This window comes from Mesoplodon densirostris, chromosome 11, assembly GCF_025265405.1.
Source record: "Mesoplodon densirostris isolate mMesDen1 chromosome 11, mMesDen1 primary haplotype, whole genome shotgun sequence".
Taxonomy (NCBI): Eukaryota; Metazoa; Chordata; class Mammalia; order Artiodactyla; family Ziphiidae; genus Mesoplodon; species Mesoplodon densirostris.
Window position 1 is genome coordinate 67,249,256 of NC_082671.1, and position 15,372 is coordinate 67,264,627.

Genomic DNA, 15,372 nt, shown 5'->3' on the forward strand with positions numbered 1-15,372 from the left:
GAGTGTCACCGAGGATCTGGTAGGGAATTGGGAGATCTGAAGGCTCAGGACAGGCAGGGGCAGCCATGCCTGACACCGGGTGGAGGGGCAGGAGTGCTGGGCAGCATAAAGGCACTGGGGGGCCATGGGGCATCCCCGGAGCTAGGGAGGGCAGGTGTGGGATAAGCTGGCTTAACCTGGAGAGCAAGCCCTGGGCCATCAGCAGCGACATCTCAAGGCAACCAGGTGCCCCATTTCCCCACAGCCAGGGTCCTCCCAGAGTCCCTCCTCCTGGGAGGAGCCAGGCTGCGAGGGAGAGCCTGGAGGACCAGGGGTTCTCCTCCCTCTGGCCCGGGGTCTCCAGGCCGGGCGGGACGGGAGAGGGCACCCGGTGCCCGCCCCCCACCGCCAAGAGAGCCGGTCAACTCAGACCTCGGGGCCCCCGAAGGCCAGGTTGTCGCGAACCATCAGTGTCTTGCGGAGGTCACGGTCCACCAGGGGGCGCTGCATGCGCCACTTGTGCGCTTCCTGCAAACCGGGCTCGAAGTAGTAGATGCAGGCGCCGAAGCCCACCAGGATGAGGACAGAGATGAACAGGTAAACAGGCACGAACCAGTCCAGGAAGTGCGGCATCGCGGAGGCCTTGGCTGCTGAGACACGGTCGGTGAGAACCAGCAGAGAGGCTGCTTATCCCACCCACCCTCCCAGAGGGGGACCCGCAAGCTTCGCAGAGCCAGGAGGTCAGAGCTTCACCTTACGGCTGGGAAGACGGAGACCCTGGAGGGTGAAGGGCAGTGACTCAGCAGCCCCGGCCCCCTGACCAAGCACACAGCTGCCCCGACCACAGGGGCCCACCCAGCTCCTACTCGCCCTTCTACAAGGAAGCTTATAGCTGAGGGCTGGCCCTGGCTTAGTCCCTCAACAGTATGTGTGCCCTCAGGCAAGTTGCTTAACCTCTCTGGGCCTCAGCATTGTCCCCTGCAGAAGGGTACGCTAACAGAGCCTTGTGGGGATTCAGTGAGGTGACTGACCCCTCAGAGCACTCAGTAAAGGACAGCTTGGGCCATGCCTCCTCTGAGCTGCCCCTCCCGGCTCTGACTGTGCATTTGCAGAGGCTGCCACTTGCTAGGCCCCTCACAGATGAGTGGGTCCCCAGCCACCCGTGCATCCTGGCTAGGTGTGGCTTAGTGAAAGCATGGTGAACAACCGCCCATCCCTAGGGGACCTGGTTGATATCAACAGGCTCTGCACAGGCTCCCGAATTCAGGCCCATGCCTCATTTTATAATTAGAAGAGTATGGAAACAGGTGCCAGCCCCAAAAGACTTGGACATTGGTTTTCACATCCGTAAAATGGGAGTGAAAACAGTATCTAGGTCATAGGGCTGTTGTGACTGTTAAAAGAGTTAATTTACGTAAAATGCTCAGAACCAGTGCCTGGCGCTTACCAAGTGCTACATAGTAGTTTGTTCTTAGTCTCTGGGCCTCAGTTTCCTTATCTGGGAAATGGGCATAGAAGTAGGACCCACTTCTTAGGGTCTCTGTGAATGTTTAACGAGACAATGCCTAAGGAGCATTTAGCATCATGCTGCTTGGTGCAGAATCGGCACTCAGTGAATACCAGCTATTGTTATTTCCAGTGTACCAGAGGTAGGGAAAGCAGGAAAGTGGAAGCTAGCAGGTTTAAGGTGCTTCACAAGTTTTACATACACCCAGACTCTTTAGAATGGCTCAAAGATGCCCACATCTGCTCTCTGCCAACCTTGCCAGCCTCATCTCCCACACTATGTGCCATCACAGGGAACCACTTGTCAATCACCTATGTGCATCTGCATGTTATACAGTCTACATCTTTGCATATGCTTTCATTTTCCTTGGAATGTCCTTTGCATTCATGTTCATGTGGCAAACTCCTATACATACTTCAAAAGCCACACCACAGGTTATCTCTTCCAGAAATGGAATAAATCAGGGCCTATTTAACCCACCCTCAGACCCTTCCTGAGGAGTGAGAAAGGGGTAAGGTGAGAAGCCCCACTTCTGCCTGTCAGGCAGGGAGACCACAGTCAGAATGCAGTGACAGACCTTACAAAAGGCCTATGGGGTAGGTGTTACTGTCCACATTTTACAGATGAAGAAACTGAGGCCCAGAGAAGTTCACTAACTTGCCCTGAGTTGCCCAATTGAGAAGTGACAGAGCTGGACTCCAACCCACCAGTGATGTCCTGAGGTTTGATGGGGAAAATACCTGAATGGAATGAAATGAGCAAAGGCCCACCTTGTCTTCTAGGGAGGGGAGAAAAGGGATGGATGGAATGACCTCCAGGGCAGGCTGAAGAGAAGCTCCAGCTTTTCAGACCTCTGTCTCCAAGCTCCAGCTCCTCTTGTCCCTCTACTGCCAGGTGGGTCTACGAGGTGGGCTGTGACCCCAGGGGAGGGAGAGATGCTGCTTCCCAGTCCTGCATCCACCCAGAGCCCCTCCCCTGCCTTCCAGGGTCCCCACTGGCTGTTCTGAAACACAGTGTCTCAAGGTGCCCTATTCTCCTCATGGAGAAATAAAATGAAGAGTGTGCTAATGACCCAAAGTCAGGGTTAGGGCAGTGTCTTCCTAACCATCTGCCCTTCTGTAGAGCCAAAGAGAGGGTTAAGAATTGGTTGGTGTGGCCTGGGTTTCGGGGGAGGTGGAGAAGGGGACCTACAAGCAGAAAGGCTGCTCCAAACTAGCCTGACTGAGGCCAAGTGATTCGTGCCCCCTCCCCTGGCCCCACCCAGGACCCCAGCCTCCTCTGAGCTTAAACACGAGAATGGGGGACTTGGGCAGAGCAGAAGCCATTTCAGCTGCAATGCTGTGGGCCTGCGGAGCAGTGTTCAGGGTCTCCCAACCTCTCCAGCCCTGTGAACAAAATCCCAGGCATTCTGGGGCAACTGAGGATCCCAGACCTTCTCCTGGCTTCTCAGAGGACTGGCTTAGCTGAAGCAAAACATTCACTGGCCTTCTGTGTGACCTTGGGCCCCTCCTCACCCTCTCTGAACTTCCAGGGTTCCCTGCACAGTGACGGGATGGGGGCAGGGGCTATCAGATGATCTATAAGGAATTTTCTAGCCCCCATTCCAGCTAAAGTCCCATCCAGGACAGTGTGAGGGTTGCAGAGCCCCTCTCCCTGCCTCCCAAGCACCACTCAATCCTCCACCCCGACCCCCGTGCCCGCAGACCCACCTCATGCCCTGCAGATGCCTGTTCCGGGGGCTCCGGGCTGAGCGCACAGCCTCGGCCTAAGCAGCTCAGCGTCGGCCCATGGACTCAGTCGCAGCTGCTGTTCCCAGAGATGCTGCCATCTGCAGCCGCCCCGGGTGCTGGAAGCAGAGAAAGGGCGAGGCCAACGCCCCCTACGGGAGACAGAGTTTCTCAGACCCAGGGGCTCCGACTGGGCCAGGAGGGGGCAGTCCTGGGCTAGCTCCGGCAGCCTGTACCTCTCCCTGCCCATTGGAGACCCTTCTCTCTGCCCCCCACCCTCAGGATAGCGGGAGGTGGGACCTGCCTTAGCCAATCAGCAGCCTGGCAGAGCAAGGGCTTTATCCTCTGTTGCCCTGGCAACCAGCCTTCTCTTCAGGATCCCTTGCACTGTGCACATGGTACAGAGGTGACAGGCAGAGCAGGGTTGGATAAATTCGGGACAAGTGGGAGCCACCCAGCAGGCTGCTGGACCCCACGGCTACTAGACCTAGAGAGGAAGTGGCCCCTACCAAGATAACTAGGAGGATTTGGAGACTTGCCATTTGAGGGTAGGGAGAGATTTGGGTCCCTGACACGTGGGTAGGACACAGAAGCAATGACCAGTAGAGCCAATGAGGGTCATGTGTTATAGACGGAAGAACCAAGACTGAGATTCTGGACACATTGGTCCAATGTAGCATTTACCATACGCCAGACACTACTTTCAGTGCTTTATATATTTATGTTAAATCATTTATTGGTCATCCAAGGTCACATGGCAAGAGTCTCAGTGCCAGGGTCGGAGCCCTAGCCTGGGCTGCAGGCGCGCTCGCAGGGGCTGCCCTCCTGGTTCTGCCTCACCAGCCCCGGAGGCCCCCTGGCTGGGATACAGCCTGATATAGTCGTGGCTCCCGGCCATGGAGCCCTCCCCACCAGGCCAGGACTGGGCCCCGCATCACTTCATCTGGTCCTCCAGCTGGTTAGTTGTTGAAGCCCACTTTGGGGTTGAGGCAGCTTCGTCTCAGAGACATGAAGCTGCTTACCCTCTCCTTCTTCAAGGTCACTCAGCTTCTCAGTGACAAAGCCAGGACGTGTGCGGGGGTGGGCTGGAGGTGAGGGTCCACCTCCCAAGCCTGGGTCCTCCCTCCTATGCTAGAGACAGAGTGTTTGCAAAGTTTCAGAGGCCCAGTGAGCATTCCATAAACAGCAGTGGTTATCGTCGCAGGAGGAGAGAGTAGCCCCAGAGGCCCACAGGGTGGGGAAGAGCCTTCAAGGAACCATCTCCCTGGGGAGTCCATTCCCAGAAACCGAGGACGGGCAGGTGGCAAAGGCTATGGGTAAAATGGCTTTGGGTCTCTGGGTCTCCCACCCCACAGACACCCTGCCATCTGTGGGACCATCTGGGAGTCCTGGGAGTGTCCTCTCCAGCATATGTGGGCCAAGGGGAGTGAGTTTGAGTTTCCAGAGAGATTTTTATTAAGATCTAAGGTACATACAGTAAAATACAAACCTTAAGTGATGAATGTTTACCTGTGTATGCACCTTTGCAGCTGCCACCCAGACCATGTCTAGGATATTTTCATCATCCCATACAGTTCCCTCCTGTCTCTTGCCAGTCATTACCGCCTTCCAAAGGCACCCACTGATCTGATTTCTGTCACCATAGATTAGTTTTTCCTGTATTTGCAATTCACATAAATGGAATCTTATGGTATATGCTCCTTTGTGTCTGACTTCTGTTGCTTAGCACAGTGCTTTTCTCTGCACTGACAATGTTGCCTTACCAATGTACCACAGCTTATCTGTTCACCACTGAAGGACAGTTGGGGCATTTCCAGTATTGAACTATGATGAGCAAAGCTGGCAAAGTGCCGTTGAACAGTTTGGAGTGGGAGGGCAGAGAGGAGGTGGGGGAGGATGAAAGGGGCACAGAGAAACTTTTGGAGGTAATGGATACGTTCATTATAAATTGATTGTGGTGGTGGCTTCCTGGGTGTATATTTATATCAAAACTTACCAAATTGTACACCTTAAATATGTGTAGCTTATTATGTGTCAATTACACCTTAATAAATCTGTTTTTAAAAGTGATAAACAGGGGACTTCCCTGGTGGCGCAGTGGTTAAGAATCTGCCTGTCAGTGCAGGGGACACGGGTTCGATCCCTGGTCCTGGAAGATCCCACATGCCGTGGAGCAACTAAGCCCGTGCGCCACAACTACTGAGCCTATGCTCTAGAGCCCTCGAACCACAACTACTGGGCCCACGTGCCACAACTACTGAAGCCCGCGCGACTAGAGCCTGTGCTCCGCAACAAGGGAAGCCACCGCAATGAGAAGCCCGCGCAGCACAATGAAGAATAGCCCCCACTCGCTGCAACTAGAGAAAGCCCTCACGCAGCAACGAAGACCCAACGCAGCCAAAAATAAATAAATAAATTTATTTTAAAAAGTGATCAGCAGCCCTTAGATATTGTTTTAGCCACGTGATTCTTTATTCACAAAAAGGTTTATGGGAAGCTCAATATGTAATAGAGATGAAGCCAGAGCTGCTTCTGCTAAATGGTGGGGTGGGGTTTCTGGGCCCAACGTACTCAGCTTCTCCCCTGCCCCTCACGGTGCCCCTGAGGCATCTCCCCAGGGTTTTGCAGAAGTCAGTCTGAAAAACACTGGCCCAGAGGGTCTCTGATGGCCCTGCAAGTTCTGGGTGTTGATGATACAAGAACCTCCAGGCCTGGGTCTGGGCTTCCTGCCAATCTCTACACTTCATCACAGTATGGGTCTTACACTCAACTATTTTCTATTGCACTACCTATGGGACAAGCACCAACTCACCTGACCCCTCAGCCAACAGTCACCTCCCCAGCAAAGTGTAATGGGGGCCCCCCAGGGAGCCTTAATGCACCTTCATCTGGGCTCCAGCTGCTTCCCGTGCTGGCTGTCACCCACTGTGCTGCCTTCGGTGGTTGTTATCTGTCCGTCCACCACTGAGACCTCTGTGCCTGGGTCACAGTGTCCAGCACCAGGCCTGGCCCAAGGCAGGCACTCAGCACAGGTTGATTGAATGGGCCTCAGCTCAGCCCCTCCTGGACTGTGCTGAGCAGGGTCCAAGGTCTTTCCTTGACTCTCTAAGGGCCTCAGTCACCTGGCCCTCCATCACCTCTCTAGCTTCATCTCCTGCACTCCTCACCCCACCTGCTTCAGCCACTGGCCTCCTTGCTGCTTCTCAGAAGTGTCAGGAATGCTCCCCACTCGGGGTCTTTTTTTTTTTTTTTTTTTTTTAGTGTGTCTACTGTTGCTTTTTCTTTTTCTTTTTTCTTTTTATTAGTTTCTGCTTTATAACAAAGTGAATCAGTCATACATATACATCTGTTCCCCCATCCCTTCCCTCTTGCATCTCCCTCCCTCTCACCCTCCCTATCCCATCCCTCCAGGCAGTCACAAAGCACCGAGCTGATCTCCCTGTGCTATGCGGCTGCTTCCCACTAGCTATCTACCTTACGTTTGGTACTGTATATATGTCCATGCCTCTCTTTCGCTTTGTCACAGCTTACCCTTCCCCCTCCCCATATCCTCAAGTCCATTCTCAAGTAGGTCTGTGTCTTTATTCCTGTTTTACCCCTAGGTTCTTCATGACATTTTTTTTCCCTTAAATTCCATATATATGTGTTAGCATACGGTATTTGTCTTTCTCTTTCTGAGTTACTTCACTCTGTATGACAGACTCTAGGTCTATCCACCTCATTACAAATAGCTCAGTTTCGTTTCTTTTTATGGCTGAGTAATATTCCATTGTATATATGTGCCACATCTTCTTTATCCATTTATCTGATGATGGACACTTAGGTTGTTTCCATCTCCAGGCTATTGTGAATAGAGCTGCAATGAACATTTTGGTACATGTCTCTTTTTGAATTATGGTTTTCTCAGGGTATATGTCTAGTAGTGGGATTGCTGGGTCATATGGTAGTTCTATTTGTAGTTTTTTAAGGAACCTCCATACTGTTCCCCATAGTGGCTGTACCAATTCACATTCCCACCAGCAGTGCAAGAGTGTTCCCTTTTTTCCACACCCTCTCCAGCATTTATTGTTTCTACATTTCTTGATGATGGCCATTCTGACTGGTGTGAGATGATATCTCATTGTAGTTTTGATTTGCATTTCTCTAATGATTAATGATGTTGAGCATTCTTTCATGTGTTTGTTGGCAGTCTGTATATCTTCTTTGGAGAAATGCCTATTTAAGTCTTCTGCCCATTTTTGGATTGGGTTGTTTGTTTTTTTGCTATTGAGCTGCATGAGCTGCTTATAAATTTTGGAGATTAATCCTTTGTCAGTTGCTTCATTTGCAAATATTTTCTCCCATTCTGAGGGTTCTTTTTTGGTCTTGTTTATGGTTTCCTTTGCTGTGCAAAAGCTTTGAAGTTTCATTAGGTCCCATTTGTTTATCTTTGTTTTTATTTCCATTTCTCTAAGAGGTGGGTCCAAAAGGATCTTGCTGTGATTTATGTTATAGAGTGTTCTGCCTATGTTTTCCTCTAAGAGTTTGATAGTGTCTGGCCTTACATTTAGGTCTTTAATCCATTTTGAGCTTATTTTTGTGTATGGTGTTAGGGAATGATCTAATCTCATACTTTTACATGTCCCTGTCTAGTTTTCCCAGCACCACTTATTGAAGAGGCTGTCCTTTCTCCACTGTACATTCCTGCCTCCTTTAGCAAAGATAAGTTGACCATATGTGCGTGGGTTTATCTCTGGGCTTTATCCTGTTCCATTGATCTATCTTTCTGTTTTTGTGCCAGTACCACACTGTCTTGATTACTGTAGCTTTGTAGTATAGTCTGAAGTCAGGGAGCCTGATTCCTCCAGCTCCATTTTTCATTCTCAAGATTGCTTTGGCTATTCGGGGTCTTTTGTTTTTCCAAACAAATTTTGAAATTTTTTGTTCTAGTTCTGTGAAAAATGCCAGTGGTAGTTTGATAGGGATTGCATTGAATCTGTAGATTGCTTTGGGTAGTAGAGTCATTTTCACAATATTGATTCTTCCAATCCAGGAGCATGGTATATCTCTCCATCTATTTGTATCATCTTTAATTTCTTTCATCAGTGTCTTATAATTTTCTGCATACAGGTCTTTTGTCTCCTTAGGTAGGTTTATTCCTAGATATTTTATTCTTTTTGTTGCAATGGTAAATGGGAGTGTTTCCTTGATTTCACTTTCAGATTTTTCATCATTAGTGTACAAGAATGCCAGAGATTTCTGTGCATTAATTTTGTATCCTGCTACTTTACCAAATTCATTGATTAGCTCTAGTAGTTTTCTGGTAGCATCTTTAGGATTCTCTATGTATAGTATCATGTCATCTGCAAACAGTGACAGCTTTACTTCTTCTTTTCCAATTTGGATTCCTTTTATTTCCTTTTCTTCTCTGATTGCTGTGGCTAAAACTTCCAAAACTAAGTTGAATAAGAGTGGTGAGAGTGGGCAGCCTTGTCTTGTTCCTGATCTTAGTGGAAATGGTTTCAGTTTTTCACCATTGAGGACGATGTTGGCTGTGGGTTTGTCATATATGGCTTTTATTATGTTGAGGAAAGTTCCCTCTATGCCTACTTTCTGCAGGGTTTTTATCATAAATGGGTGTTGAATTTTGTCGAAAGCTTTCTCTGTATCTATTGAGATGATCATATGGTTTTTCTTCTTCAATTTGTTAATATGGTGTATCACGTTGATTGATTTGCATATATTGAAGAATCCTTGCATTCCTGGAATAAACCCCACTTGATCATGGTGTATGATCCTTTTAATGTGCTGTTGGATTCTGTTTGCTAGTATTTTGTTGAGGATTTTTGCATCTATGTTCATCAGTGATATTGGCCTGTAGTTTTCTTTCTTTGTGACATCCTTGCCTGGTTTTGGTATCAAGGTGATGGTGGCCTCGTAGAATGAGTTTGGGAGTGCTCCTCCCTCTACTATATTTTGGAAGAGTTTGAGAAGGATAGGTGTTAGCTCTTCTCTAAATGTTCGATAGAATTCGCCTGTGAAGCCATCTGGTCCTGGGCTTTTGTTTGTTGGAAGATTTTAAATCACAGTTTCAATTTCAGTGCTTGTGATTGGTCTATTCATATTTTCTATTTCTTCCTGATTCAGTCTTGGCAGGTTGTGCATTTCTAAGAATTTGTCCATTTCTTCCAGGTTGTCCATTTTATTGGCATAGAGTTTCTTGTAGTGATCTCTCATGATCTTTTGTATTTCTGCAGTGTCAGTTGTTACTTCTCCTTTTTCATTTCTAATTCTATTGATTTGAGTCTTCTCCCTTTTTTTTTTTTTTGGTGGTACGTGGGCCTCTCACTGTTGTGGCCTCTCCCGTTGCGGAGCACAGGCTCCAGACACGCAGGCTCAAGGGCCATGGCTCACAGACCCAGCTGCTCCGTGGCATGTGGGATCTTCCCGGACCGGGGCACGAACCCGTGTCCCCTGCATCGGCAGGCAGACTCTCAACCACTGCGCCACCAGGGAAGCCCGAGTCTTCTCCCTTTTTTTCTTGATGAGTCTGGCTAATGGTTTATCAATTTTGTTTATCTTCTCAGAGAACCAGCTTTTAATTTTATTGAACTTTGCTATCGTTTCCTTCATTTCTTTTTCATTTATTTCTGATCTGATCTTTATGATTTCTTTCCTTCTGCTAACTTTGGGGGTTTTTTGTTCTTCTTTCTCTAATTGCTTTAGGTGCAGGGTCAGGTTGTTTACTTGAGATGTTTCCTGTTTCTTAAGGTGGGATTGTATTGCTATAAACTTCCCCCTTAGAACTGCTTTTGCTGCGTCCCATAGGTTTTGGGTCATCGTGTCTCCATTGTCATTTGTTTCTAGGTATTTTTTTATTTCCTCTTTGATTTCTTCAGTGATCACTTCGTTATTGAGTAGTGTATTGTTTAGCCTCCATGTGTTTGTATTTTTTACAGATCTTTTCCTGTAATTGATATCTAGTCTCATAGCATTGTGGTCGGAAAAGATACTTGATACAATTTCAATTTTCTTAAATTTATCAAGGCTTGATTTGTGACCCAAGATATGATCTATCCTGGAGAATGTTCCATGAGCACTTGAGAAAAATGTGTATTCTGTTGTTTTTGGATGGAATGTCCTATAAATATCAATTAAATCCATCATGTTTAATGTATCATTTAAAGCTTGTGTTTCCTTATTTATTTTCATTTTGGATGATCTGTCCATTGGTGAAAGTGGGGTGTTAAAGTCCCCTACTATGAGTGTGTTACTGTCAATTTCCCCTTTTATGGCTGTTAGTATTTGCCTTATGTATTGAGGTGCTCCTATGTTGGGTGCATAAATATTTACAATTGTTATATCTTCTTCTTGGATCGGTCCCTTTATCATTATGTAGTGTCCTTCTTTGTCTCTTCTAATAGTCTTTATTTTAAAGTCTATTTTGTCTGATATAAGAATTGCTACTCCAGCTTTCTTTTGATTTCCATTTGCATGGAATATCTTTTTCCATCCCCTTACTTTCAATCTGTATGTGTCTCTAGGTCTGAAGTGGGTCTCTTGTAGACAGCATATATATGGGTCTTGTTTTTGTATCCATTCAGCCAATCTGTGTCTTTTGGTGGGAGCATTTAGTCCATTTACATTTAAGGTAATTATTGATATGTATGTTCCTATTCCCATTTCCTTAATCGTTTTGGGTTCATTATTGTAGGTATTTTCCTTCTGTTGTGTTTCTTGCCTAGAGAAGTTCCTTTAGCATTTGTTGTAAAGTTGGTTTGGTGGTGCTGAACTCCCTCAGCTTTTGCTTGTCTGTAAAGGTTTTAATTTCTCCATCAAATCTGAATGAGATCCTTGCTGGGTAGAGTAGTCTTGGTTGCAGGTTTTTCTCCTTCATCACTTTAATTATGTCCTGCCACTCCCTTCTGGCTTGTAGAGTTTCTGCTGAGAGATCAGCTGTTAACCTGATGGGGATTCCCTTGTGTGTTATTTGTTGTTTTTCCCTTGCTGCTTTTAATATGATTTCTTTGTGTTTAATTTTTGACAGTTTGATTAATATGTGTCTTGGTGTATTTCTCCTTGGATTTATTCTGTATGGGACTCTCTGTGCCTCCTGGACTTGATTAAGTAATTCCTATATTAGGGAAGTTTTCAACTATAATCTCTTCAAATATTTTCTCAGTCCCTTTCTTTTTCTCTTCTTCTTCTGGAACCCCTATAATTCGAATGTTGGTGTGTTTAATGTTGTCCCAGAGGTCTCTGAGACTGTCCTCTGTTCTTTTCATTCTTTTTTCTTTATTTTGCTCTGAAGCAGTTATTTCCACTATTTTATCTTCCACCTCACTTATCCATTCTTCTGCCTCAGTTATTCTGCTATTGATCCCATCTAGAGTATTTTTCATTTCATTCATTGTGTTTTTAATCGATGCTTGATTCATCTTTAGTTCTTCTAGGTCCTTGTTAACTGTTTCTTGCATTTTGTCTATTTTATTTCCAAGATTATGGATCTTGGAAATAGAATCTTGGATCATCTTTACTATTATTATTCTGAATTCTTTTTCAGGTAGACTGACTATTTCCTCTTCATTTATTAGGTCTGGTGGGTTTTTATCTTGCTCCTTCTCCTGCTGTGTGTTTTTCTGTCTTCTCATTTTGCTTATCTTACTGTGTTTGGGGTCTCCTTTTTGCAGGCTGCAGGTTTGTAGTTCCCGTTGTTTTTGGTGTCTGTCCCCAGTGGCTAAGGTTGGTTCAGTGGGTTGTGTAGGCTTCCTGGTGGAGGGGACTAGTGCCTGTGTTCTGGTGGATGAGGCTGGATCTTGTCTTTCTGGTGGACAGGTCCACGTCTGGTGGTGTATTTTGGGGTGTCTGTGGACTTTTTATGATTTTAGGCAGCCTCTCTGCTAATGGGTGGCATTGTGTTCCTGTCTTGCTAGTTGTTTGGCATAGGGTGTCCTGCACTGTAGCTTGCTGGTCGTTGAGTGAAGCTGGGTGCTGGTGTTGAGATGGAGATCTCTGGAAGATTTTCGCCGTTTGATACTATGTGGAGCTGGGAGGTCTCTTGTGGACCAGTGTCCTGAAGTTGGCTCTCCCACCTCGGAGGCACAGCACTGACTCCTGGCTCCTCAATTTGGGATGATTCGTTGTCTATTCACATATTCCACAGATGCAGGGTACATCAAGTTGATTGTGGAGCTTTAATCCGCTGCTTCTGAGGCTGCTGGGAGAGATTTCCCTTTCTCTTCTTTGTTCTCACAGCTCCCAGGTCTCAGCTTTGAATTTGGCCCCACCTCTCCGTGTAGGTCGCCGGAGGGCGTCTGTTCTTCGCTCAGACAGGACAGGGTTAAAGGAGCAGCCTCTTCGGGGACTCTGGCTCACTCAGGCCGGGGGGCAGGGAGGGGCACGGAGTGTGGGTGGAGCCTGCAGCGGCAGAGGCCGGCGTGACGTTGCACCAGCCCAAGGCGCGCCGTGCGTTCTCTCAGGGAACCCGTCCCTGGATCCCGGGACCCCGGCAGTGACGGGCTTCACAGGCTCCCCGGAAGGGGGGCGTGGACAGTGACCTGCGCTCGCACACAGGCCTCGCGGCGGCGGCAGCAGCCCCAGCGTCCCACGCCCGTCTCTAGGGTCCGCGCTTTCAGCCGCGGCTCGCGCCCATCTCTGGAGCTCCTCCAAGCAGCGCTCTTGATTCCCTCTCCTCGCGCACCAGGAAACAAAGAGGGAAGAAAAAGTCTCTTGCCTCTTCGGCAGGTCCAAACTTTTTCCCGGACTCCCTCCCGGCTAGCTGTGGCGCATTAGCCCCTTCAGGCTGTGTTCACGCCGCCAACCCCAGTCATCTCCCTGCGCTCCAACTGAAGCCCGAGCCTCAGCTCCCAGCGCCGCCCGCCCCGGCGGGAGAGCAGACAAGCCTCTCGGGCTGGTGAGTGCCGGTCGGCACCGATCCTCTGTGCGGGAATCTCTCCGCTTTGCCCTACCCAGGTACGTGGGGAGTTTCTTGCCTTTTGGGAGGTCTGAGGTCTTCTGCCAGCGTACAGTAGGTGTTCTGTAGGAGTTGTTCCACATGTAGTTGTACTTCTGGTGTATCTGTCCCCACTCGGGCTCTTATTACTTGCTGCTCCTTCTTCCTGAATCCTCTTCTTCACTATATTTATTTATTTATTTAGCATTTTTATTTTTTTCCATTTTATTGTTTTTTTAACATCTTTATTGGAGTATAATTGCTTTACAATGGTGTGTTAGTGTCTGCTGTATAACAAAGTGAATCAGCTATATGTATACATATATCCCCATAACCCCTCCCTCTTGTGTCTCCTCCCACCCTCCCTTCTTCACTATATATATATATATATATAAAAAATATATATATATATATATATATTTTTTTTTTTTTTTCGGTACGCGGGCCTCTCACTGTTGTGGCCTCTCCCGTTGCGGAGCACAGGCTCCAGACGCACAGGCTCAGCGGCCATGGCTCACGGGCCCAGCCGCTCTGCGGCATGTGGGATCCTCCCAGACCGGGGCACGAACCCGTGTCCCCTGCATCGGCAGGTGGACTCTCAACCACTGTGCCACCAGGGAACCCCCTTTCACTATATTTAATTGGCTCCTCTCTCACCGCATGCAGACATCTGCCCAAACATCACCTTCTTAGATAGGCCTCCCCTGACCTAAAGTACCTCCTCCTACCCATCACGTTCTATCCCCTAGCCCACCTTTATTTTCCTAGTACTTACTATTACCTGACTGTCAGGGAGTCCCCTCCATGCCCCGTGCCATGGGGAATCAAAGCACCATCTGTGCTGGGGCAGGGGCTCCCTGAAGCCATGTACTTCCTGCTCTTTCTAAGCAAGGTATAACTAGTTTGGTTCTCAGTGAGAAGAATTTAGGTTAGACAGGAAGTATGCCTCTTTTCTCCCAGATGTCACAGTAATGAACACACTGTGAGATCACAGTCCTACTCCTCCATCACACTGAGTTGGTCAGTAATGTCTGATTCATCTGTGTTCCCAGGGTGGGGCATTGGGTCTGCCCTAGGAAATGAATGAATGAATCACTGCTGAGAATAAACAAATGGATGTAAATCAATTCATTCATTCAACAAATATTTCTTGAGCAACTACTATGTACCAGACACTTTTTAAAGTGCTGGACATACAAACTGACAAAATCTTTGCCCTCATGTATCTTATGCTCTAGTTGGAGAGACAGACAATGAGCAGATAATTATATAACTGTTGGGAGAAGCAATCTGCTATAGGCTCTGAGTCCCTGCAGGTTCTTGCTGGGCATGCCAAGAAAGCAAGGCTCTGAAAGCTCTTTACCCAGGCCATTTCTAAGGGTGTGTTTTTGCAGCAAGCAACCTTGAGGGTTGGAAAAAGAACAGGAAAAGCAAGCAACCGGGAAAAGGATAGGCATGCCTACCACTCACTATAAAAGTGGTGAATTTCTAACCTCTGTGTTCCTCTCCTATAATGTCATCCACGAGGTGTAGAGGCAAACATGATGGGTGGGCCCTTTGCAGGGCTTGCGGGACGTGGGGAAAATGACACAAAGGTAAAGCCACAGCTACTGCTTTTACCTTGAGTAATAATGTCCTTTGTCCCTTACCCAGGAGTTTCATGTCTTCTGCAGCATCCATGAAAAGGTAACAGACTATTACTAAACAGTAATAAACAGTAACAGTTTATTAGTTTGTAAAATCTCAGGTGCTGCCCAGTTCTAGTCAATATGTGAAGTGCTATTGAGAAAACTGAGCAGAAGAGGGGAGAGAGGGATTTTGGGAGGGCTTGCTATTTTAGATAGGGTCGTTAAGAAAGCCCCCTCTGATGAGGTGACATTGCAGCAGAAACATGAATAAAGTGAGGAAACAAGCCACTTGACTATTGGGGAGGAGAGCATTTCAGCCAGAGGGAACCACGGGGCCAGGGGTCCTAGAGCCGTTTTAGAGGGAAAAGGGCAGAAGATGAGGCCAGAGAGACTGTCAGGGGCCAGAACCCACAGAGCCTCAAAGGCCCTGTACGGCATTTGCAATGTACCTGAGTGAGCAGAGAACTATCGATGGGTTTTGACCAGAGAAGTGGCCTGCTCTGATTTCTCTTTTTAAAGGATGACTCCGATTGCTGTGTGGAGAATAGCCAGTAGCCCTGGAGACCAGGGTGGAAGCAGGGAGCCAGTGAGAAGGCTCTT

At 47.8% G+C, this 15,372-nt stretch overlaps 1 protein-coding gene across 1 annotated transcript; it reads right to left on the reverse strand.

Annotated features, from left to right (window-relative positions):
- Positions 1-405: 405 nt before the first annotated feature.
- Positions 406-612, reverse strand: SMIM45 (small integral membrane protein 45). Its single transcript, XM_060113193.1, has one exon. It carries the CDS (start codon positions 610-612, stop codon positions 406-408), a length of 207 nt encoding a protein of 68 aa, XP_059969176.1.
- Between the last annotated feature and the right edge of the window lie 14,760 nt (positions 613-15,372).